Genomic DNA, 24,731 nt, shown 5'->3' on the forward strand with positions numbered 1-24,731 from the left:
CAATATTATAGGATGTCCAAAAATGCCCCCCAATAATATAGCATGTTGATTTTAGTCAAAAAATGTATCTATATAGAGTATAATCTATTATACTCTTTTGATATATGTAGTAGTTTAGTTCGTCCAAAATAGTGGAAAAAAAACATATTATGGGATGTAAAAAAAAGTACCCCTAAAAAAAGTCATACATCACATGTCGATTTTTGTCAAAAATTGTCAAATTTTAAAATGCCTAAAAATGCTAGAAATGGGTCAATTATACTTTGTTGATACATATTAGAGCATATGTCCAGAAAAGACAGAAACACACCATATTATGGGATGTCCAAAAACAAAAAAAGTCATACTATATAGTATGTTGATTTTTGTCAAAGATTGTCAAATTTTAAAATGCCTAAAAATACTCAAAATGGGTCCATGATAGTCTTAATACATATTAGAGCATAATATGTCCAGAAATAACAGAAAAACACCACATTATTGGTTTTTCAAAAATGAGCCCCTCAAAAATAAAGTCATGTTATAGTATTTTGTATTATTTTTTGTCAAAAATGGTCAAATGTTTTCTCAAAACTCTGACAGACAAAGACAAGAAACAGAAAATCAAGGAAGATAAACGTTTTATTGTCTCAGCTCCAGGGTTTAATTAAGTTCTTCAAACAAAAAGGTGCTGTAAGTTTCAATGTACAACAAATCTGTAGCCAAGAATGAATGAAAACACTCCACAATCTGACGTGCTCCACAATGTCAAACTACTATAACTTCATCTCCTTGAGGAAAGAGTAAAACTACCTGCAAATTGGTTCAACTGTGGCTACTTTGATGCACAATTATTCAAAAACATGTTTACAGTAGCTGGAGTTTACAGTCAAATGTCATTACAAATCAGAATATATTCACATCATTCAAATAATGGCATTAAATTGCAAGACTTCTAATCTGATTTGTTGTCGTTTGGATGAATTCTAAATTCAAAACTACATTTCTACTCCTCTGGGCTAAATCTAGAGAGTCATGCTTAACCTAAAGCAACCACAAGATGTCAGCCTTTCAATATTTCTAAGCACAGAGCTGGAGAAATGGGTTTCTACCCCTTAGATGGGAAACTGGTTCTAACTTTTCTTACCTACTGGTTCTACAATACTGTACAAACACATTGCTATTAAAGTCTGACACAAAGTCTAACTCCAGATCCTCCTCTGCAGGATTAAAAAAAAGGAAAAAAAGCTATTTCAACCGTTCAAGGAGCTCAGTGGAAATGCAGCAAATATTCCAGTTCTTGAAGAAAAAGTGAGCACGAGAGCGGAGAAATGACCTGGATGCCTTTCTAAGAAGATAAAACAATAAATTACTGAGCTAGAAAACCACTTATTTAAAATGAGCTCAATAGGTTTCAATGTGTACAATCAATAACAGTGAGCCAGCTCACCATGTCAGAGGTTTCATGTTCAAGTCCAACTCCTGGAAGTTGCTTTTATTTTGTGTCCTCATGTTGAGTCGAATGACCTCACTTCCTCTGTTGTTCAACATCAACAACGTCCACAGAAGAACTGAAGCTGATCCAAATAAGGCATCAAGACATTGGTACAAAAAATAAAACTGTAACTCTGCTAGCAAACATTTTACAAAGGCCGACTGAGCAACATTTGTTCTCTGACGAAACGTTACAAAACTACAAAAAAGTTCATTTTGCTGTAAAGGGTGATGCCTCGGAGACCTCTGTACGCTTTCTGGTTCCTTCTCTCTGCAGGAAAACTCCCATCAAAGTGACTTTCCAGATGATTTTTCAGCCAAACAGGAAACAGTGGATGTGATATTGAATGCTCCAGAGTCCTGTAAGGTGTCCTGACAGCCAGTCAGTGTGGCTGCGTCTCCTCATCATCCTACAGCTCCGGTGAGAGCCAACAGCTCGCTCACATTCTGGGAAATGAGCAGTTTCTCAAAATGCAAATAACATGCGGTGTGCACACAGAGTGGAGAGGAGAGTGACTTTAACAGGGTTCAGTCATGAAGTATTTGTGATGTGAGGTACATTTGTTCTGCACAAATTAGTTTCACCTGCTGTTAAAGTAATTAGATAATAAATCATTTTAATTGGATCCAAAACCAATATTTGAAATGTGTTTGAACTGTGGATTATTCCACCTTCAAGCTGGGGGACAAATTAAAGGATTCTGTTGGATTTATTATTGTAAGTGGTTTTATGGGCTGCTTCTCCAGTCAGAAGATTAACAATGTGCTGCTGTAGACAGGGGCAGCAGATAAATGTACTTTAGGGTCAAATTTTAAAATGCCTAAAAGTGCAAATGGGTCAATTGTAGTCTGTTGATACATATTAGAGTATAATATGGTCAGAAATAACAGAAAAACAAAATATTATGGGACGTCCAAAAATGACCCCCTCAAAAGAAGTCATACTATAGTATGTCGATTTTTGTGGGGGACAAATTCAAGGATTCAGTTCTGATTTATTGTTCTAAGTGTGGTCGTATGAGGTTCTTACAGTCAGAAGCTTAACAATGTGCTGCTGTGGACGGGGGCAGCAGTTAAATGTACTTTAGACACCTAAAAAAGATCATTATCAGTTTAGTTGTACGCTATATTTAGAATAATCTCACGGTTTATCTATGCTCTCACCAGACTCCATTGACAAAAACAGTAATTTAACCTCACAGAACACAGGAGCTGCTGGTCTACTGCTGCCTCGATTGGTTAGTTTGTTTGTGTTATTGTGTGACTCTGGTGAATCTGAACAAAACCTTTGAAACATCAGAGTCACACAATAACACAAACAAACTAACCGATGGAGGCAGCAGTGAACCAGCAGCTCCTGTGTTCTGTGAGGTTAAATTACTGTTTTTGTCAATGGAGTCTGGTGGTTTTGAAGAGAGTAAGGTAACAGATTCAGTTTCAAGTCATAAACTGACTCTGGTGAAGAACATCATACAACCACACTTCAAAACATCTGGACTGTCCTTTCCCGAATGGCTACATTTCAGTCCCTAGTATGAGTCAAGTTTCAAAATCACTTGTTTCTTGTTCCTACACTTCCCTGGAAAACACCCACATTGTTTACACACCAAACCCACAACTGGTAACTCAGAAGTTCCACTAAAGATCTTTAGTCTCCAAACCCAATTTGAGACATTTGTGATGACATAAGCATGACGTCATCAGTGTTTTTTAGACCTGACAAAGCTGCAGAGCAACTGCAGTCAAACAGGGTCTGTATTTATTGAGAGTCTCAGAGTAAATAAATCCATGGAAGTATCTCAAAATAATGAGAGGCTTTTACTCAAAACATTAACTAAGAACGTTCTGAGAAGTTTCTCATTATTTTGGGATATTAAGTCATACTTTCAAGAAAGTTTTTTCATCATAATGACTCACAGGATCAATTTTTCATCAAGTTTTTATCCTTTTTTCTTTTTTTACTGGCAGAAAAGGCGTCCATAGATATCCGTCTTAATTGGCCAAGGTGTAAAAGCCTTTTATCATATTTTTTAAAGTAAGGAAATTCCCCCCATCCTGTCGGGAGCTGAGGGAGACGACATTCAGACAGAGACGTCCTGTGTGAGGAGAGATTATCTGCCAACAGTTCATTAAAAGATAACACTTTGTTAGAACGGATTCATTTTGATGCAGAACTGATGAAAGAACACATGCTGTCCTGCCAGAAACCTGTGTGGCTTTGCAACATTATTACATATTATTTACTTACAGTCTAATATGCAAATGGCCTATTGGTTAATTATATTATTAAGCAATGAATATCTGCAGTTTTGGCTCCCTATTTTGCACACAGGACCTTACAAATAAATCCTACTCAGAGGGATCTCTGGTTTTAGACCCAATTTAACTTCCAGGAGTGATTCTTAATAAGATGCTCAATAAATACAGACCAAACAGTGAGTCCATTTGATTTCTGCAACTGATAATGTGATGACCTGGACCTCACATAAAAACATGTTTAAATACTTAAAATGCTAGAAATGGGGCAACATCTGTTGATACATGTGGTAGTATAGTTTGTCCAAAAATAGTGAAAAAACACCATATTATGGGATGTCCAAAAACTGAAAAAAGTCATACAAAAGGCATGTTGATTTTTGTCAAAAATGGTCAAATTTAAAATGCCTAAACATACTTAAAATGGGTCAATTATAGTCTGACCAGAAATTAACTGAAAAACACTATATTATGGGATGTCCAAAAATGACCCCCTTCAAAAAAAGTAATTCTATAGTATAGCAGTATAGTATAGTATTGATTTTTTCTTAAAGGGGCAAATTTGCTTCTTTAAAACTTTTTTTTAGAAAGTTAGTTACTTTGTCGCTCAAAATTGGACAAATCAAACCAAAACTAATATTGTTTCTCAAACTGCTGAACACATTTTTAAGCAATTATTGCTTGACATTGATAATCTGACTGATTATTAACAGTGACCTTGTCCACCAAACTGTCCAAACTTGACCTGTACAGAACATTTTTATGTACCAAACAGGTGAGACACTAAATGAACGGAGAGAGGGAACATGATCCATAAACTGGTGCTCATTTCAGGACGTGTCCGGAGCCTGTGTGTCCTCTGGCGAGTCCTGATTCAGGTTCCTGTTGGTGGGCAGAGCGGCGGCCTGCTCCAGCAGCTGGACCAGGTAACTGTCCTCATCTCTCCCTGCTGCAGAGAGACTCTCAGACTGAGACAGACTTGCAGCCGGTGAGGCCAGCAGGGCTACGGGAGCCGAGAGAGTCCGCGGGACCCTGCAGGAGGCCTGCTCGGTGCTGACGGCAGAGCGAGGGGCCACAGAGGAGTCATCTGTGGAGACCGGCGAGGGTGGATCCGCGATCTGTGGTGCCGTTTCATCTCGGCCCTGATCCGGCGGTGAGGGGAGACCTGCTGGGATTTCGCTCCCCGGCGGCTGGTAAGGCGGAGGCCCCGTCAGCGGGGAGCCGTCAGGGGTGAGCGGGGCCCGGCTGTGGATGATGATGGGGTCTGGGGAAGGCAGCGGGGCCTCCTCCTCGTCCACGGCGTCCAGATCCCTGGGATCCTTGGAGGGGCTCTGGTCCGGGGAGATGGAGTCGGGCTGGTGGGAGATGATGTGAAGGCTCAGGCCGGCTCGGGCTGAGGACGGCTTCCCTCTGGAGGGCTGGACCGGACTCAGCAGCACCGGCAGCTCCTGGCCCAGAGGCTTACGAGGCAACTCATCTGGCTTCCCTGAGGACATAAATTCAAATCGTCATGACTTTTCTACGGTGGCCCTGAGAGCTCATAGCACTGCAACTTAAAAAAACAAAATTCACAAAACACAAGCAAATTGAGAAAACATCTTCATCAATTTGACAACACAAGCGCAGCTTTTAGAAAACACGCTGCAAAGACCACAACACAACAGAAGTGTTTCCAGAGGACACTTAAAAGTGATGCACACGTCCGGACACGCTTGTGATATTATCATGTTATTTCAAGATAATGATATTTTCATGTCATAACGTGATATATAGCGATAGCCCGCTAACCTGTATCAATCACATTGCAGTTAAACAAGTCAAATAAATAAATGATACACGTTTTAGTTGGTCTCTCTCAACAGCACCAAGTTGGTCTTGGTCTTGCTAGCACGCTATCGATCACCGGCTAACGTTATAATGTGAAATTATCATTATCTTTGTGTATTTGCATGTGTTTTCTTAAGTTGCAGTTGCTGTGAACTCTCAGGGCCACCATACTTTTCCGAGTGCGTATTGAGATTCTCTGTACTCTAAGCTGAGGTGGTCTCAGTGCAGCGGTGTACCTGGAGGAGGGAGGTCCAGCTTCATCTTCCTCAGCTCAGTCATGGAGGCCTGAAGCTGCTCGATGATCACGTCGTCGCTGTAGTAGAAAGTGTGAACGATCCGCTCCTGCAGGAACTCTCTGAGATCCTCCAGAGACATCTTCAGCATACGCTCTGCACACACACACACACACACACACACACACACACACACACACTTATATGCTAAAGCCATATATTTCTAATTTCTCTCCTCCTTTCTGTAAAGAAGACTTTTATCTCCTTATACTGTTAAGGCTTGTTCTGTCCTGGGAGTGGAACTGGAGTCTGTTGTGGAAGTGTCAGAGAGGAAACTGCTCAACATCATGGACAACACCTCTCACCCTCTGCACCCTCTGCTATTTTTCTATTGTTATATTTATAGTCATAGTTATATTATATATTGTTATTGTTACCTATTTTGTTCATTGTTTTTCTTATATTATCCTATATTGTGGTTGTTTTTGTGATTGTTTTTGTAACTTGGAGCAATCTGGAACAAGAATTTCCTGTTGTTCAATAAAGTCAATATCTTATCTTATCTTTAGTACAAACTGAAATGTGTCAGGGTGTGTTTCTCTGTGATTTATCTGTGTGGATGGATCAAAAAGATGCTGAAATAACTACAACATGATGCCGATGTGTATAAAATCTGATTCATGCTTTGTCAGGTCTGTCTGCAGGATGACAGACAAACAACCCTTAAAATGCCTGTTTCCTTTTTTTGACACTGATGGCATGGAGGCTAATTCTTATGCAGTGGAAGTCAGTAAAACCACCCTCATTTAAACACTGGGTTAAGGAGGTGCTTTCTATGATTCCATTAAAGAAGCTGAAATATAGTCGTGGTGGCAGAAAGGACAGATTTGTTCAAACCTGGACTCCCTTCATAGAATTCATTGAGAACGCATCTCTTCCTTAACTACCTACTTACTTAACACCATCTTAGTACACTAACCTGATGCGATCAGCTGGACCTGTGCGTGTGATATAGGAAGTCCCTGTCATACCTTTATATAAGAGTATAAGTGCTTGTGTGTTTGTGTGTCTGTACATAAAAGTATAAATTGTTTTTTTTATTTTTTATTTATTAAATACATTTTATTATTTCATATTCATTTTATTTTACTTATTTTATTAATTATTTATTTCGGCCTTGTGAGGGGTGGGTGGGTGGGATTGATTTGTCGTTTAATGTTACTGTTCCGTAACTTGAAAAATGAATAAATAATGTGCTTAAAAAAAAAAAGCCTGTTTTCTGAATGTAGTTCAGAGCTTTACTGTGCAGAAGATTCTCAGTGTCTGGTGGAGATTTGCACTCTACTGAGTGACCTTTTTCTAGTTTTTCACACTTTTTAATCAGGCAATTTGTGATTTAAATCTAAATTTTGACTGTAATTAATAAAATGTTTTTTTTCTGGCTTGGTTTCTTGTGATAGACAGCAATTATCATTTGAGAACTTTGGCTTGTTTTTGATTAAAAAAGTGAAATCTCTGGGTTAAAAAGTGCATGGTTCAGTGAAATACTATTGATATAAAAACATGAGGTTGTGTAGTCCAGCTCAAACCTGTGAAAAGCTAAATTTTGATTTCTGAAAATGTTGAATATCACTTTAAAAGAAAACAACTGGAAATCATCAAAACCACTTAATTTCAATAGTTATTAACAGACTGAAATAGACCTTGTGTTTGGTGATTCAGCTCATGTAGAGAAGTATCTGTCAGTGTTTTTCTTACTCTTGTGAATCTTCAGGATGGTGTAGGACATGGCGGTGAGGAGTCTCTCTCCCTCCAGGATGAAGATGTCCCACAGGCGGAGGGTCAGCGTGAACGGCGTCTGCAGGGACACGAACACAACAACCGGTCAACACGTCACATCCGGGACTGACTAAACGTGTTGTTTGTGTGGGACTTTCACATCTCTCAGCTCTGAATCCTCCTGGCCAGAGTCAGGAGGTTTGTTTGGGTGCCTCCCAGACCTCAGAGGCCCGCAGGCCCCTCGGAGCTGAGCGACTCAGCGGGACAGAGAAGTGCTGACAGCGGACGGATCCTGCCAGACCACCACCACAGGATTGTGGGCAAGCACGGAGGAGACTAATAGCAGTTTAGCTTAACAGCTCTTAATGCTCCCTTATAATGCAACGTCCCCGAGCTCAAATATCACCCCGAGGATTTATGCTGAAATCATGTAAAATTACCTTTAAAAGGGCAATCTGACACATTCTTTTTAGTGATTATTGGTAATAACTCTGACAGCACCGCTAATGTTAACTACCGACACAGCTCTTCTGTTATTCAAACTATTTGAAAACTGAAACTGATTCTTTTTAAGGAAATCTGTTTCAGAGTTTTCATGAGCAGCAACCTCCTGAGGGTTGGTCTTAGGAGTGAAGTAAATGCAGAAGTGTCTTAAAACTGCATTCTTTCTAACGTCCAGCAGGGGGAGACTCCAACAGCTGCAAGAAGTCTGATAGTATAGAAGTCTATGAGAAAATGAGCCAACTTCTGACTTCAGTAAACATTCTCATAATTAGGTTATGGTCTCAATCGTTAGTTTCAAGTCTTCTTCAACACAGAATGATGTTTATTTAGGGGAGGGGAGCATTTATGGCAGGACTATACTGTGATGGACAAGTTGCTTCTAAGACAACCTGTCAATCAGGATAGAGGTAAAGTATAATAACCAAAATCATTATCATGAAAACCATGGAAAATGGCTATATATCAGCAAATGTACCTTTAGTTGTACCAGGCATTAAAATGAACAAGACATTCAGTCATTTTTCCATGACTGTATGTATGCACCTTGATAAAAAAACTAGCTATCTCTAGTGTTGGCAGGTAACTTAGCATTTAGTGTCCACTAAGTGTCCAAATATAGGCAGTTCTGGCTCCAAAAATAAATAATAGTTTGATGTATCCAGACAAATCTGTGAGCTCGTGTTTTATTTGCTACGGTTGCTGAGCCTGGCATCACTCTTGTGCAGACACATTTCCAGCCGTCCTGACCCTGAACGGGCCAATCACAACTGTTTATCTGATATGGGGCGGGTTTAATACGATGCAATCTAAAGTCTAAAGTAAACTACAGGCAGCACTCATCGAATATAAATCAAGATTCTGACACTGTGTCCGCTTTTTCTCTTCTCAAATGTTTAAAACTTTAGTGACTGTTTAGCTGCAATTTGAGAAAGTTTGTGACCCCACTGCAATCTTTTTCTGCTTTAAAACGGACTAAGCACCGCCCCAAATTGCATGTGTCCCTCAGAGCCATGTCACAAGTTTCATTACTCTTATTGGTTGTAGGTCTTTACAGAGGCATTTCTGCACTCAGTCTGCACTCGTTGAAAGTTAGCGCAAATACCTTAATTAAGATCCTATTACTGATTGCAAATTCTCAGCACTGCCTGTTTGAAAAGCTTTGATGCATTTAAAGCATTTTTGCATCATTTTTTCATCATGCCCCTGGTGTGTAAATACTTCTTAGTCGGTCTAAATAAGGTGATTCATGATACACATGGAACAAAGTTAACCTGTGATCTTAGCCCAATTTATACAAGCACATTCCCATGCAAACATTGCTATAGTTATTGGATTCCCCTGGAAAAGAGTGATCCGGATAATAATGTTAAACTCACAGAAAACCCTTCAACCTGGCAGACAGAGAAGCAGTCTTGTAGCTCTCACTATAGAAGTAATGTGTTTATAAGTAAAGAATTGTTATCTGCACATCATGAAGAAGATGAAAGCCTGACAGGCTGCTCTGGGCTTCTGTCCAGTCGTTACATTAAATGTGATGTCAGTGTTATAAACTGGAGGTGAGACGGAGAGTGAGGGATGGGAAGAGGATGAAGAGGAAACAATCAGTCAGTCAGGTTCCTCACCCTGTCAATGAAGCACTGCAGGAACCATTTAGTGCAGTAAATCCCTGCAGACATCTGCTCCCTGTCCTACAGAGGCACACAGAGACAGAGACAATCAGTCAGTAAACATCTAAAACTGCAAGAAAATCACATTTAATGTCACAGAACATGTGAATTCTTGCAACAGGGTTACTTCTTCCTCTTCATTCTGTGTTGTGTAACTGTGATCTCACCAGATGTTTCTTCAGTTTGGGGATGAGTTTGGAAATAATCTGATCATGATGTGCCTGGAATCTCTGAAGTTTGGGGAACCCAGGAACAAAAAATCCTGCAGAAGAGAAAAAGGAAAAGAGCAGAGAGGCCCATTTTAATCCCACTTAATACGAGCCTGTAATCAGTTACAGCCCCCCGAGAGGAAAATCACTTCAACATTTATTTCCTTTTCTTATAGCACTTCCTGAGAACATGTTTTCATGTTTCAGTCTGCCGTGACGTCTCACCGTGCATGCCGTGCTTCTGGTCGGTCAGCAGCTGCGACAGCGCCCAGAAGGCGTCCTCCTCGTTCATGTACATGAGTAGCAGGGCGGCAATCTGACTCATCCCCTGGCAGTAGCTCACCTCCTGCAGGAAGCAGAACAAAATGAAAGCTAATCACATTTCAGCTTCCACACTGCTGCAGAGCATTTTTTCTCCTGAGTGGACCGGCTGTGGTTTGGCACTGAACGGGAAAAGGATCAGGATCCTTTAGTTATCTCATGGAAATAAAATGTACAGAGTGGACATCCCCATTCACTGCAAAGCTCAGACTCTCTCTGTCCTCCACAAAAGAGTTTAATGCACACTGTGCAGGTCCTGAACCAGCATGCACCTAGCATAAAGTGATGGGCTTCTGAATTTTATAAAATTTGGAAGATATTTCTGGAAGTGTTGAGGTTGTAGATATGGAGGATGCAGTGGGAGAATAAGAAAATTAAAAATGTCCGATTTGTTGTTGGGAATGTACACTGTAACCTACGCTAAGATTATTATTTTATTATTAATTATATTTTATTTTATGATTTTATGATTTTTCAAATTGTATTTATTTATTTGTCTTGTTTTTTTTTTACTATCTACATTTATTTAGTCATTCATTTATTTTGATTCTGTCAGTATTATCAATATTTTAAATATTATTTCCATTACTGCCATATGTTCTTGATGTTTTAAGTGTTGGATGTATTAAGAAAAACAAAAAACAATAAATATATGTTTAAAAAATAAAAATAAAGTGATGCTAATGTTTGCTGCAGGCAGGAAGTATTGTTTTGTGTCATTAGGTTTAAATATACTAACATTTTAAATTGTTTAACGCCTTTAAATAAAACGATCGTGTCACCTTTGTGGACAAAAATGTAAAAATAAAAATGTATTTTAAAAAATGGCATAAAATGATAAAATAATATTATTTTTCCATTTAATTTTTTTAATCTTTTTAACAACATCAGTCTAAATACTAAATATTCAATCTTTCCTTTTCTTTTTTCTTTTTTTTTTTTTACAAAAATAAAGCTTTGAATATCAATTTGTTAACTTAATGCCACTGTTGTTGTTGTTTATTGAGAAAAATAGACAAAATGTAATTACAGTATGAGATATGTCAGTGATTAGAAAACAACATATATTCTGCTGCATGTCATAAAACCTTGCAAAGCTCCAAAAACAGCAGCAATAACTCAGAAGAAATGCATGTACTCACTCCAAAGTGCAAACATGAGAAACATGAGGCTAAATCTGGTGGAAAATATTAAAAATAGTTTGAAAAACAGGGCTCTAAATTAAAAATAGAATACATGTTTTATGGTGTAATGGCTGTGAGATGAAAAAAATGAGGTTTCAATGGGACATTTTCATCCTTAAAGTCTCCCTCCAGAATCAAGTATGTAAAACTACTCTGCTGATGATTAATATTTTAGAAAAAGAAAAGAAAAAAACTTTCCAAATGGGCTGGAAGCACTTCTACTCTTCCTTCCTCACTGAGAAATTCTGTATCTGGCCCAAAGATGTTCTCGTCAGTCAACATCTGTTGACTGACGGAGAGCAGGAGCTCTGTGCAGTTCAGGCAGTTCAGGTTTCTTTTAACTGCTTTTGATTGGCTTTAGAAGTTGTGATGTAACTAATGTAGCTTACTTAATTTTTGGTATATGCAGAGACATCTCCCTTTCAGTAGAGGAATGTGAAAACACCTCTCAAGTGACAATCTTTACACAGATACACGTCAGTAAAGTCAAGGTCAGATAATTTAGGGGACATAAACATAAAAAAGCAACACTTTTTTGTGGTTTGAGTGGAGGGGGTCTTTAAGTGTATATTACTGGTTTTAACAGACGGCAGCACATTACTCTGATTTTAGTTTCTCTTCACTGGCTCCATGTTCGTTTAAGAAATATTTTAAGATTTCACTGATCACTTTTAAAGCGCGTCATGGGGCTGGCTCCAAGTTACATTTCAGAGTTATTGACACCTTATGAGCCAGCCTTAGGTCCTCGGGCGGGTCCCTTCTGGCTGTTCCAGAGTCCAGGCTCAAAACTAAAGGCGTTTGCCATCAGGGCCCCTCGACTCTGGAACGCCCTGCCTGAGGACCCAAGGCTCGCTGAATCAGTGAATTCTTTTAAGTCACTTCTCAGAACACATTTTTTCAGACTTGCATTCACGTGATGTTGGTCTTTTTAACTTGTGTGGTATATTTTCTTCTTTATTGTTGGTTTCTTATTTTTGCATGAGATTTATTCATGCTTGTTCTGTCAAAGCACTTTGTGAACGCTGTTTTTAAAGGTGCTATATAAATAAAGGTATTATATTATTTTGGACATGCATCTGATTAAAGACTTAGTATAGGAGCTTTATAGGAGGTTACACTTCCAGATCACACCCTCCAAAATGTATGCAATGTGCATTAACACAGCCAAAGTAATCAAGAAAAACAAGTTAAAAAACAATACAAAAGTAAGTACATATCTTGTTTTCCCTGCAATTGTTTTTTTTTTAGCCAAGAAACACAAGCAACATTAACATTCAGGGAAAACAGCAGAGATGCAACAAAAGCTAAACATTTCTAATATGTGTGGTTTTGTTGAGGCTGTCATAAACTAACTATTGATCCCAGGATGAGATCTGTGACTCACAGCCTCTGCTGCTCAGTCTGTCTTTTTATCTTCTGTAGCTGCATTTCAGGCTGAAAAACTGACTCAAAGTAGAAGTTTTTATAAACCACTTAACCCTCAGCCTGAGCCACACCTTGAACCAATATTACTGATGATGCATGATGGTATAACTTTGTGGTTTTCAGCTAAAAACTTGAAAAGAATGAGACTTAAACCTCACAACATGTTCTTAATATCCTCTGTGTTACAGAGAAACTCTACACTTTGATTCTGTTTGTTTCCACCAGCTGTGGATATAAAAGTGGCGTGATAATAAAGTCCAGACATATAATCAGATACATGAGAGCGACTGTAGGAGCAGCATGCAGCACTGTGGAAAACAAGCCTCTGCTCTGCTCGGGGAAACGGAAACGAGAGAGATTTCTATCTGTTAAATCAAGTTTAACTGGTGTTTTAAAAAACAGCCACTTACTGTGTTGTACGCTGAATATGCAGAGAGAACATGGAAGAGAGACTGCTGCCTACAGAGAGAGAGAGAGAGGGAGAGAGGGAGGAAGGGAGGGAGAGAGAGAGAGAGAGAGAGAGAGAGAGAGAGAGAGAGAGAGACAAAACAAGATGGAAAATTAAGGATAAGTTATATAACTCATGTGACTTAATTTCTGATTGATGTGACCCTGATTTGTGTCCTAAAAATGTTTATTTTCTCTGCTTTCTATGGAAAGTGTCTCAAGATAATGATTAAACATCCTGTAATAAAAAAAAAATGGTTAATGGCTTAATGGTCTTGAATGTTAAATTACAATGAATTCTGTGTAAACATTTTTTTAAAACATACACATCATATGGATGAATGTAAAATTAAAGCAACTTTGTTTTCTTACAGTAAAAATTTTGATTCACTGTAAAAAATGAAAATAAACAAAAAAACTGTAAAAAGTCTGTTATCCATATTTTAAAGAAGTTATCTGGAAAATAACTCACGGTTGTTTGCCTTTGGCAGACTTTTTTAATGTTTTTTAAAATATTTTTTTGACGAAGCACAGTGTATATAATGGATTTTATAGTTGGACTTTAACCCAGTGCAAAGTAAAAAAAAGTCATGCAAAATGGTCACAAGGAGCTTACAACTATTATGTAATGCGAAATAGTCAGAAAATGTGATTCTCTGTTTAGTGAATGTTAAGAAGTGAAGTTAAAGTGAACAGTTTGACACACAAGCAGAGTTGAGATTGTGCTGACGTCTACAGGAGGTCTCACTCTGTTCTGTTTAAACCAGACTGAGTTACAGACAAACTCTCTGAAGAACAGAGAGTCTGAGAGTCCTCACAGAGGAGATGAGACAACAGGACACAGAACAAAACATGGAGAACAAGAAAACACAGAAACACAGAACAAAGTGGAACACTATTGTAGAAAAGGAAAGAACACTAAATAAAATCATCTTTTACAGCTGGTTAAAGATAGCTATGTGCCTTAATTCTGAGCTGAATGGATCTCTGTGTGAAAGGAACATCTGGCATGGTGGGAATACAATTTCACACGGATATTTTTTTTTTAAAATCACACAGTGAGCCAGCGTTTTTGGTTCATTGTAAAAATAAAAAAAAAAGTTAGCTCTAACTAAAGAACAAATATACAGCTGCACAACTAATAAGCATTTTAGCAAAATCACAATATGGAGGAAGGCTCAATATCTGTATAAGGCAAAATTAATGAGTGTTGTGGTGCTGCAGAGATGTCCCGACCTTCAGATTGTTTTCCACAGAACTAAGAAGAAATCTTTGTGGTACAGATCTTTGCAATAAAATTAAATCATGATCATTTTAACCACTTGAACCCAAAAACCCAGAGGCAGGTTTGAACCCCTTCGTTTAAAAGTTGTACTATTAAGCACAGCCAGAATCTGTAAAAACAGAAATCATCATCATCATATTTTCAATTTCCCGACAGTTCTTGAATGAATCATGTAACAAATGCTTTGGTCTCACAGATTTTTTTCAGGGCGGCTGAACTCTAAACTGTTGAATATTGAATCATTTTGCTGCTTCAGACTTTTCCACTGCCGCTCCTGAACGGGCCTGCGGTCTATTAAACTGTCGGTGACATCACTCTGACAGGATCAGGTTCCACTCAGACCGCCTCGCTCAGCCAGGTCGCTCTGAGGTCACAATCAGGCTACGGTAAAGATGTGGAGCGGTTTGTTTGTCTCCAGGTTGCAGAGTTCATCAGTTTAAAATTAAAACACGAAGCAGCAACATGCACCGTGTGGACAAAAGTATGCGGACATGATTCTTATTACAAGCAGCTTAATGCATGTAGTTTTCTGCCACTAGGGGGTTCCTCGATCAAAACAATAACAAGAGAGGGTTTTCTGTCATTGTGAAGCAGCGTGGGCTCATGGGATTAGTGGCGTCATTACAGTGAGTTTCTCCCTGTTATGATTCTTTCAGCGTTCTTCATTCAGCAGCAGAATCCTCCTCAGAGGTCTCCTCCTTTCCAAAACACACAGACCTGCTGACTCAAACCTGTAAAAACACTGATTTAAGCAGTTTTAGGTTAAAAATCTGTGTTTTTTTCAATGCAGTTTGGTGCACACAGGATGTCCTGGAGCTGCTGCTAACATATGCTCAGCTCGTTTCTCTGATAACTTCAGATTCAGACATCCAATGACTCAAATCCTTCAAATAGAGTTAAAAACTACAGGATCTTGAAGTGCATTTAAAAAATGTGGATTAAAACTAGATAAAATGTCAGTTTATGGAGCTTCTGTCTATGACGGCATATTAGGGCCATGTATGAAAAATATATATATACATATGAATCTGTGGGAGGGTGGTAATATTTCTAGAAAAAAATGGCAAATCTATGATACAAAAATCGCAGATTTACAAGATTTAAAGTGGCAAATGTGGAATAAAAAAAGTCGCAGATTTATGATATTTAAAGTGGCAAATGTACGATAAAAAAGTTGCAGATTAACGAGATTTAAAGTGGCAAATCAATTAGAAAAAAAGTCGCAGATTTACAAGATTTAAAGTGGCAAATCTATGAGGAAAAAAAGTTGCAGATTTATGAAATTTAAAGTGGCAAATTTTCGAGTAAAAGTTGCAGACTTATGAGGAAAAAATGTGGCAAATCTACCACAAATTTGCCACTTTAAATCTTGTAAAAGTGCAACTTTTTTTTCTTGTAGATTTGCCACTTAAATCTCGTAAACTTTTTCCTCCAAATATTACCCCCTCCACCGGGTCCATATTATTCTAGTTTTTTTCATACTTGTCCCTAATATGCCGTCGTATCTGTCAGACAAACACAAAAGGCGACCAAATGAAACACATTGTTACCTTCATTAAAATGACACATTTTGCTGGTTTGAACTTTGTTGGAAACATTTGGGTAAGACGATAACTCAACAACATATACAAAATAGAAGTTGTCTAGTAATTTCTTGAAATTTCAGTGTGTAAAAGTTACATTAGAGGAAACATGTTTTCAGTGAGAACTTTGATGAAAATCAGCTTCAGATGGAATCAGTTCTGGATGTGAACTCACTTGACTCCGAAGCGATCCAGAAACATGATGTGGTTTCGAAACGTCCTGTTGATGTCCAGGTCGATCTGTTTGATCTCTGCCGAGTACAGCTGGGCCTGCTCTTTCATCCTCTGTGCGGGAAAAACAAAGAGATCAGTCAATAAGGCTCACAACAGGCAGCTCTGACTGAGTGAAGAGGAGAAAATGAAAGAAAACTGATCCAAATTTAATAACAATCTTGAGCTAAAGAGTTTTCAAATGGAGGCAAGACCCCAGAGAAGTGAAAAGTGATACAGTGAAGGTTGATACATCAGAAGAAACTTTTTTTTTTCATGCATATCTGAGATCAGTTTCCAGTAATGTATTGATGTTTTGTTTCACAATCTGCATCTTTAAGCTTGATATGACTTCAAGTAATTTCATTATTTAGTGATACTGGGTAGTAAACTGATTTCACTCTGGAGATTTTAAATAAAAACAGAGGAATTAATGTGCTTAAATATGTATGAAATGCAGTTATTTAATAATTTCCAAATCTCCATTAGATCCATCTGCCTGTTTTGCTCTCACTCCTTTAATACACTGTGATAAAAAGCTGTAGTCAATTCTAGAGTGTGTGTGTGTGTGTGTGTGATGTTCTATTTCATTCTTACTGACCGCCAGAGGCGATGCTTTAAGCACTGGATATTCCATCTTGTAAGCGTAGGTCGAGTAGTTATACCGACAAAGTCACCTGTGACCCCTGGATGACCCGGGAACATCTATAAGTTCCGGTGTCACCAGAGGATCTGTTCCTTCTATCTTCTCGCGATTGCAGATTGTATGATTACAGGTCATACACATATTCTAATAATCTATAATCGGCTCATCACTGGTAGCTTCGTAACCCAAGGGTTGGTGCTTCGGACGTTATCCGTCCACCAGAGGCTGCACATATACATATTATCATTTTATGTCTTTTTCGGACATTTTGTGTTTGTTTGTGTTTTTTGTATTTTTTTCAGGGTTTTTTGTACAATATTTCAGGACACTTGTGGGCACTTGGAAAAGTGTTTATATATAAATCAATTTTATTCCAATTTTTAAAGCAACTTGCATTATTTCTTTTTTCTGATTTCTGTCATTCTAACTATGTTATTCTGTGCAAAGACATGTTTCAATTGTTCTGATTGTGCTGAATCCACAGAGCTGCAGGACTTATAGATTTATAGAGATTTCATATATTACAATGAAATACAAGGACACAGAGAGCAAAAAACACCCTGAAACGGCTTGTTGAGTTCAGAGGGTTAATGCAGAAGTATAAGTTAGTTTGGCTGTTTCGTAGCACATTCCACATTTATTCACAGACTCTTAATGCTTCAAATGAAAAGTTAAAAAGCGGGTTACAGTGTGCCTCATTGCAGCACAGATTTTTATGCATGATCTGTATGTTTCCCTCCTCTCACAGCCTCCCTGCAGGCTGGATGACGTGCCTGTGAGCACACACACCTCATACTTGCCCTCGTTCTCCTTCTTGGCCCTCTCCACGTCCAGCATGAGCGCCCAGGCGCGGCCCCGCAGCTGCAGGGGGATGCCCTTGTACACCCGTTTCACCATCTGACAGCAGCGGAGCAGAGCGGGAGGAAACATAAACATAAACTGGGTGAATAAAAAGCCAGGAGGTTTAAGAGAGCTGATGCTGTGTGAGTGTGAGTCAGTGGAAAGTTGAATCCGCCTACGGTTCGCTTCGCCTACGACAACATTCACAGGAACAAAGAGAAAACTTTCTCACATTTGAAACAGATTCAGTGAGCATACAGAGGAGCAGGTTAGTGTGTGTGTGTGTGTGTGTGTGTGTGTGTGTGTGTGTGTGTGTGTGTGTGTGTGTGTGTGTGTGTGTATATGTGTGTGTGTAACATGGATTGAGTAACTGCTCAGAATAATAACAGTTATTTGGTTTTAAACTCCCAAATGTAACATTAACATTTTGGCTGCTGCTTCTGGCAGCCAGGGTGGAAATGTTCAACTTAAATACTCAGAAAATACCCAAATTAGAACTTTTATTGGGTGCTGTTAGTCGCTCTTTCCACCCAAACATCTCAGGACAGAGAAGCAGATTTTATGTTTTCTTTTTGTATCTTTCTTAAAGCAGAGAAATGCATAAACACAACAGCACAGTTTAATTTGGACAATAAGGTTATTAATAGGGTTACAGGTCACATTCACACAAACTAACGCTGCATTTATCTGATCCTCGGGAGATTTTGAGCTTTAAAAAAAAATTAATAGCAGTAATTATTCAGAGAAACATTTGTTTAGGCTATATATGACATTAAGGGTTCCCATGGTCAGGGAAAAGAACTAAAACACACTATAAGATATCCATATAAATGTGAGAGAACTACTTATTTTTGCTATTTTAATTTCTTATTATATTTGTTTTTGTTGTAAATTGTATAAAATGTGATGTGATATGTTTATTAAATGACTTGTCTTGCTTTTGTGACGACCCAAGGAAGAATAGTTGCAGCTGAGGTAATAAAACCTAAATACAGAAACAAAGTTTTAAATAATAATGTTGAAACAACATGAACACTTATTATCATCACTTATTATCAGAGTATAAAAAACAGAATTTCAAAATTTCAAAATTTCTTACAGATGTAAATCACTGTAAATGGAAAGCATGTAACAGTTACAACCAAATACCAAATTACAAATACTACATGTGAAAAAAATTGGTCTTTAATATGTGATTTAACAAAAATATTTACTTTAGTCTGCCAACATCAAATCACAAAGTCAAAATTTAGGCTAATTACTACTAACTAATAAACTAATAAATAACTACTTTTTATTGGAAAATATATACGGTCCCAAAATAATTGTGATAATTAATATTATTGTCATTTTTAAACCATTCATATGGTCAATATAACAACATAATAATACAAGTACTGTACGTTCTTTCAAAGAACAATTCATTTTTAATTTTTAAGAATATCCTTAACATGAAAAAGAATATTAAAATAATTAAAAAAAAAATAAAAAAATTAAATAAAACTACAGAACCAAAACAATAACAACAGTGACACTCTGGCTCTGTTACCTAAAATTGTACTTTAATAAATATTAAACTTTTTTTTTTCTGCAACAGAACAAGCTGACAACTGTTAAAATGTTTGTTTTCTGAATGGAGTTTGGTTCATCAGAGCTCTTTTCTAGTTTATGGGAAGAAAAAGGGTTAAATGTGCACGATAAGAACAATGTTTTAGTGAGAAAAGTGTTCAGAGTGGGTGGAGGTTTTCCTTGACTCATATTTTGGGGATTATGTGAAAATGAGTGAGCATGTAGGAATCCAGTAAACTGTAACTGCACCGACCACACGGAAACCAGCATCCACTTCACACACTCATCAGCAGTGAAGTCAGCTCAAATGAAAATGTTTTCTGTGTCTCACCCGGTCACTGTTCTTGTATTTGTCCCACTTCTTCACCATCTTCAGCCACTTCTCTGCCCGCTCGATCTCCAGTTGCTTCCTCTGTGAGGAGACATGAGACAATTATTATTATTATTATTATTATTGTTATTATTAAGCTGCTGCTGAGGAGCGTCTACTCACATCAACAACAAACACACAACATTTCTTTCTTTACCTTTTCCTCGTGTGCAGTCGGGGCCGGCAGCTCGTCCTCACTGGAAGACAAAATAAACACAAAAATAAGATAAACGACCTCACAGACTCTACTGTCACCAGCTGAAGACGAGGAGAGACTTACTGCATGAAGCCGAAGCGGTCGATGACTTTGTAGATGCTGTAGTCAGCATCTTCCCAGGGGTCGATCTCCACCCCGCCCTGCCTGCCCTGCACACACACACACACACACACACAAATACAGAGTCAATAATATTACATTACATTACATGTCATTACATGCAATAATATGGATATACAGGTACTGTGTTTGACTAAACTATCCACTTAATGTAAAACAAAAATATAGACTTGATGGAGTCAATGCCATCTGCCTTAAAAACGACTTATTTTAAGGCTTTTTATAACACGACTGAAATTCTACATTAATATGAAAACAACACTGTTTGACGAGCTGACAGAAGGCTCCAGTGTTCTTGCTCTGTGGTCCCACAGATGCAGAGGAGCCATAGAGGATCTGGGTATTTTTATGCATGAAGTTCAAATTTTTTTGCCGTCATGCACCACCGAGCAATTTTCATAGGAATGAATGGGAGCCTGCCTTCAAGTTCTCTAAGTAAAACCATGGTTTATTCTCTGTATGGCGCTGAGTTTAGGGCATCTCAAGTTCATCTTCCAGCCATCAGCTTGTCAAGCTGAAAGCCTTAATATATTTAGTACATTGAGTACTTGCTGTGTATTTAGCATCAAAACTATTTAGAAAGATTAATCTTGTTCGGAAGAAAGAAAATTAACCTCACGTTTTCACCATGTAATGTTTGTGTTCTGTGTGAAGATACTGATGAAAAAACAGTTAAAATTAAATTTATAGATGTAAGAACTTTAGATTAAATCACTTAAAAGCATGCATGAGAGATAAGTTTGCATGTTGCATGTAAACACAAACAATATAAATGTTAATGCATATATTAGCATTACTGAAGAAATATAACTATACTATATGCTAAGTATTTATATTGCATGCAGTTTGCATTTGTGCATGCTGATGTGATCCTTTTATTAGTCTCACATAGTCACAATAATGCCTCATGTTGGTCGCTTGCTAAAATCATTAGTTTTAGAGCTATTTTGTCATTAGTTGCAGTAAAAAGTGTAACTGTTGGCCTGTTGGTGGCAATAAATGAAAAGTGAAAGAATCACCAACATTATTAGAATCTTTCCTTTGAGCAACATGAACATCTGCACGAAATTTTGTGGCAATCCATCCAATAATTGTCAAACTATCTGAGCCACAGAGGGGACGGACCTCCAAAAGATTTAAATAACCTTTGGCACACGTGCATTTTCATGCTCACACACTTTGATTGCATCTCTGCAGACTCACACACAGTTTGACAGTGAAAAGGTGCACATGCACACACTGAACGTGTCCTTTCACACAGCAGAGACAGTTGGACTAAAAGGTTTCAACACAAACATCTTTAATAAGTCAAACTGAATCAGCAAGCAGCTCTCCACACTGAAACTGTCCAACACAAACAGAATCTGCATTAACAGCACAAAGTTTATCTGTAATGTTTGTATCATGGAAAATCCATTTAGGCTACAATCTGGTCCCAGTGTTGACTCAACAGAGAGGGAGCTAATCCTGCGACAGCCTACCGGAGAGGCTCCGAACAACAACACTGCTGCGTGTCTGGAAGGCAGCCAATCAGCCTCCTGCTCCCAGCGAGGAGGTCACACACTGTACGGCTGCTTCGCGGTTCAGTCGGCACACTGAGCCCCAGAGGCACCGCGAGTGATGTCAGCGGCATGAAAGTGAGACGACTAAAAATATCTCCTCGCTGTTCAGAGCCACAGAGAGTGTTACAAGAGATCAGAGCCGCAGAAATACAAATCTGTCAGGATGAGTTAGTACTATTGAGTTCAGAAATAGATTCCAATCAGAGAATTAATCAGAATGTAAGAAACAAGACTGGATGACGGCTGTCTGGGTATCAAGCCTCCATACTTTACTGGTATCAAACCTTAGTATTTGGGCTGTCACAATTTCAGCTTTAAATCAGAAAATCGACTGAAATGAGCTTTCAGTTTCAATTATAAAAATCAAAAAGCAGGATAGGCAAGATTGACAATTTAACCAAATGACCTTATTGACCTCAGTGTGGTACAATCCAGAAAAATATGGCTCTTAATAACATGCAGCCACGTATGTTTTTAAAGGAGAATTAGAAAATATAGGCCTTCGTTCGTCGTTGGGTTATAGAACAAGTGATCTCATGATCTGAATGAATCAAGACTCAATACTTTAACAATGGCAGTGAGTCTAAATGACTCTTTAGTGCTGAAAAAACAACAACTTTAAAATCAAAAATGTTTGAATGTTCAAATTCTGAGAAGGCCTATCACAATAATTATAATACAGGCTTGTAATGTTTACCATTTGTTATTGTTGATTGTCTGTAGTATTTGCTGACGTCTGTATGTACAGTGCTGTGAAAATGAATTTCCCCCCTGGGGACAATAAAATGTAATCTAAAGCATCTAAAGCACCTAGACTTGCTGAGTAAAAGTTATTAAAGTCATAGCTATATATATCATACATTATCGCCTTTTGTGTGCGTTTGTTTACATACTTAATATTGTAGCATTAGCCTTTTTTTATGTGCAATTAACTTACTTGAATTCTGTGTTGACTGTGTATGCTGTGTTAACAGTTTTTAACATTGTCTACATTGCTGCTCTAAGTGCCTTTAATTGCCCCCCGGGAATAAATAAAGTTGTTTTGTATTTGAATAAAACCCACAGGGTTCATTCACTGATCATTTTAGGCCTTTTTCACAGTATCTAAGGTGGAAGGAATGAACAGAAAAAAAGACATGCTGACACCCTTTTTTCCTGTCTTTTTTGGTCGTACTGCTTCTGTCCTCTCCTCTGCTCTCTGTCAGAGTTTCTCCGTGGGTGGGGCTCAGGCAGCTCCTCTACACAAACACAATTAAAAATCTATTGGTCTTTAAAAGGGGTTTACTTCTGTCATATTTTGATCCCAGTGACATTTCTTGGACAATATATCAGCCTACAAAATGTGGTTATCTTGACCTTAAAGATTTATCCTCCTGGATCAGCACATTCCTGCTACTTCTTCTTCTGTCTGTATGACACATTTGCTCTCAAATGAAGCAACAAATAACATGTACTGCACTTAATTTTTTAAAACGGACATTTCCAGGGTCAATATTGATCATTCAAGTTCAAATCTTTGTCAGTTTTAGGCTGTTTGTTATTTAGTCAAAGATATTGTATATCAATATTGTTTAACAACATTTAGCTTTTGAGAAGTTTGGATTCTTTTGCTAAAATAGAAAAAGGGGTTTTCAGAAAATGATGCTCAAACATCTCAAAGTAAAGTGTTAAAAAGTAACCCTGCTGTCTGTATCAGACTAGTGCAAAACATCTCAAAGAATACACAGATTTGAGAAAACTTTTGTGAGTGATGCATATTATCTTGTGCCAAAAATGAAATTGTAGCTTGCTGAACCTAATTTTTTCATGCATCGAGATCCTATCTGCAGTTTCACTTCAGATCTGATGACACTTTCTGTGATGCAACAAGAAAATCTCAAGAAAAGTGAAGATTCAAAGATCCAGAAACTCAGTAATAACTAAGGAAATGGATTCATTTTCAAGCCTGACTCTCATATTTAACGTTTAAACTATTTTATCGCAGAATGTATTCCTTTTCTATTCGTGCTTGACTGAATCACAGTTCAAACATAATATCTGTCGGCCTTGAATCAAGAGAATAAGAAGGAGCCGGAGATCAGGGTGAGAGAGGGGAAGCAGCTTTAGCTCCATGAAAGACCTGAACCTGCATGTATCTGTGGCAGCTTTAACCCAGAGTCCTCCTGGGATAAACCGTGGTCCTCCTCTCTGCTCTGTGGCCGGAAACCAGCATCCAGACACAGAAAACACGGTGACCGGGACCGCAGCCAGTGCCCGGAGGTCCGTGTCAAGTCAATCGCTGCACACTGTGTCACAGCTGTTGCTATGGCTAGACAGAGCAGCCCCCCCCCCCACACACACACACACCCCATCCTCTGCCCCGAGCTGCTGAGCTAAATTTAACCTCTGGCTGCCACCCCCCCCCCCCCCCCCCCCCCCCCTTGTTCGTCTCTGCATCAGCACGTTCACCACTCTGAGCTGAAGATTCACAGCTCCTACATGCTTTTTATTTTGACATGTGATAACATTTGTTTCTGTCATGTGGATGCTCAGCAACACCTGGAAATTATTAATATCACACCATATTTTCACACAAACAGTATGTTCCCATATATGTTGTAATATTTATCTTGAATATGATCAAATAAACGCCTGAGTGATCCATAAATGATCCATTAATCATCCATAAATGTGATGAAGAGATCCTCCAAACCAGACGACAACACAAGCTTGTTTATTTCTACCCTCTAACATGACCCACAGGAGACATGTGACCTCATACCTAAACGTAACGTTTTAAACACGTTAACGTTGTTTTGTTGGTCACACTTTGATCAGGTTTAGGCAAGTACTTGCTGAAGGTTAGGAAAAAAAGTACAAGAGTGGGCATAACAAAACAAGACTGTCCTTCTCCAAAATGTGCAAACATCCCCATGTTTCGTGACGTTCAGATTTTTGAAAGCAAAGGTGGGAATCAAAAAAATGGAGTATACATCTCAAAAAAGTTGCTCTTAAGTAGCGAGGG

At 38.3% G+C, this 24,731-nt stretch overlaps 1 protein-coding gene across 1 annotated transcript in view; it reads right to left on the reverse strand.

The window, feature by feature from the left end:
• Positions 1–2,868: 2,868 nt before the first annotated feature.
• Positions 2,869–24,731, reverse strand: part of LOC131983443 (USP6 N-terminal-like protein) — a 31,803-nt gene continuing 9,940 nt past the window's right edge. Inside the window, exons 3-14 of the mRNA XM_059348154.1 lie at positions 20,109–20,194; positions 19,986–20,025; positions 19,790–19,870; positions 17,839–17,946; positions 16,369–16,478; positions 13,289–13,337; positions 10,174–10,294; positions 9,907–10,001; positions 9,695–9,760; positions 7,548–7,647; positions 5,793–5,945; positions 2,869–5,215 (exon numbers count right to left, since the gene is read on the reverse strand). Coding sequence (XP_059204137.1) covers positions 4,560–5,215; positions 5,793–5,945; positions 7,548–7,647; positions 9,695–9,760; positions 9,907–10,001; positions 10,174–10,294; positions 13,289–13,337; positions 16,369–16,478; positions 17,839–17,946; positions 19,790–19,870; positions 19,986–20,025; positions 20,109–20,194 — 1,665 coding nt within the window. The 3' untranslated portion in view covers positions 2,869–4,559. The remainder of the gene's footprint in view (positions 5,216–5,792; positions 5,946–7,547; positions 7,648–9,694; positions 9,761–9,906; positions 10,002–10,173; positions 10,295–13,288; positions 13,338–16,368; positions 16,479–17,838; positions 17,947–19,789; positions 19,871–19,985; positions 20,026–20,108; positions 20,195–24,731) is intronic.

The sequence above is a fragment of the Centropristis striata genome, chromosome 2 (assembly GCF_030273125.1).
Source record: "Centropristis striata isolate RG_2023a ecotype Rhode Island chromosome 2, C.striata_1.0, whole genome shotgun sequence".
In the NCBI taxonomy this organism is placed as follows: domain Eukaryota; kingdom Metazoa; phylum Chordata; class Actinopteri; order Perciformes; family Serranidae; genus Centropristis; species Centropristis striata.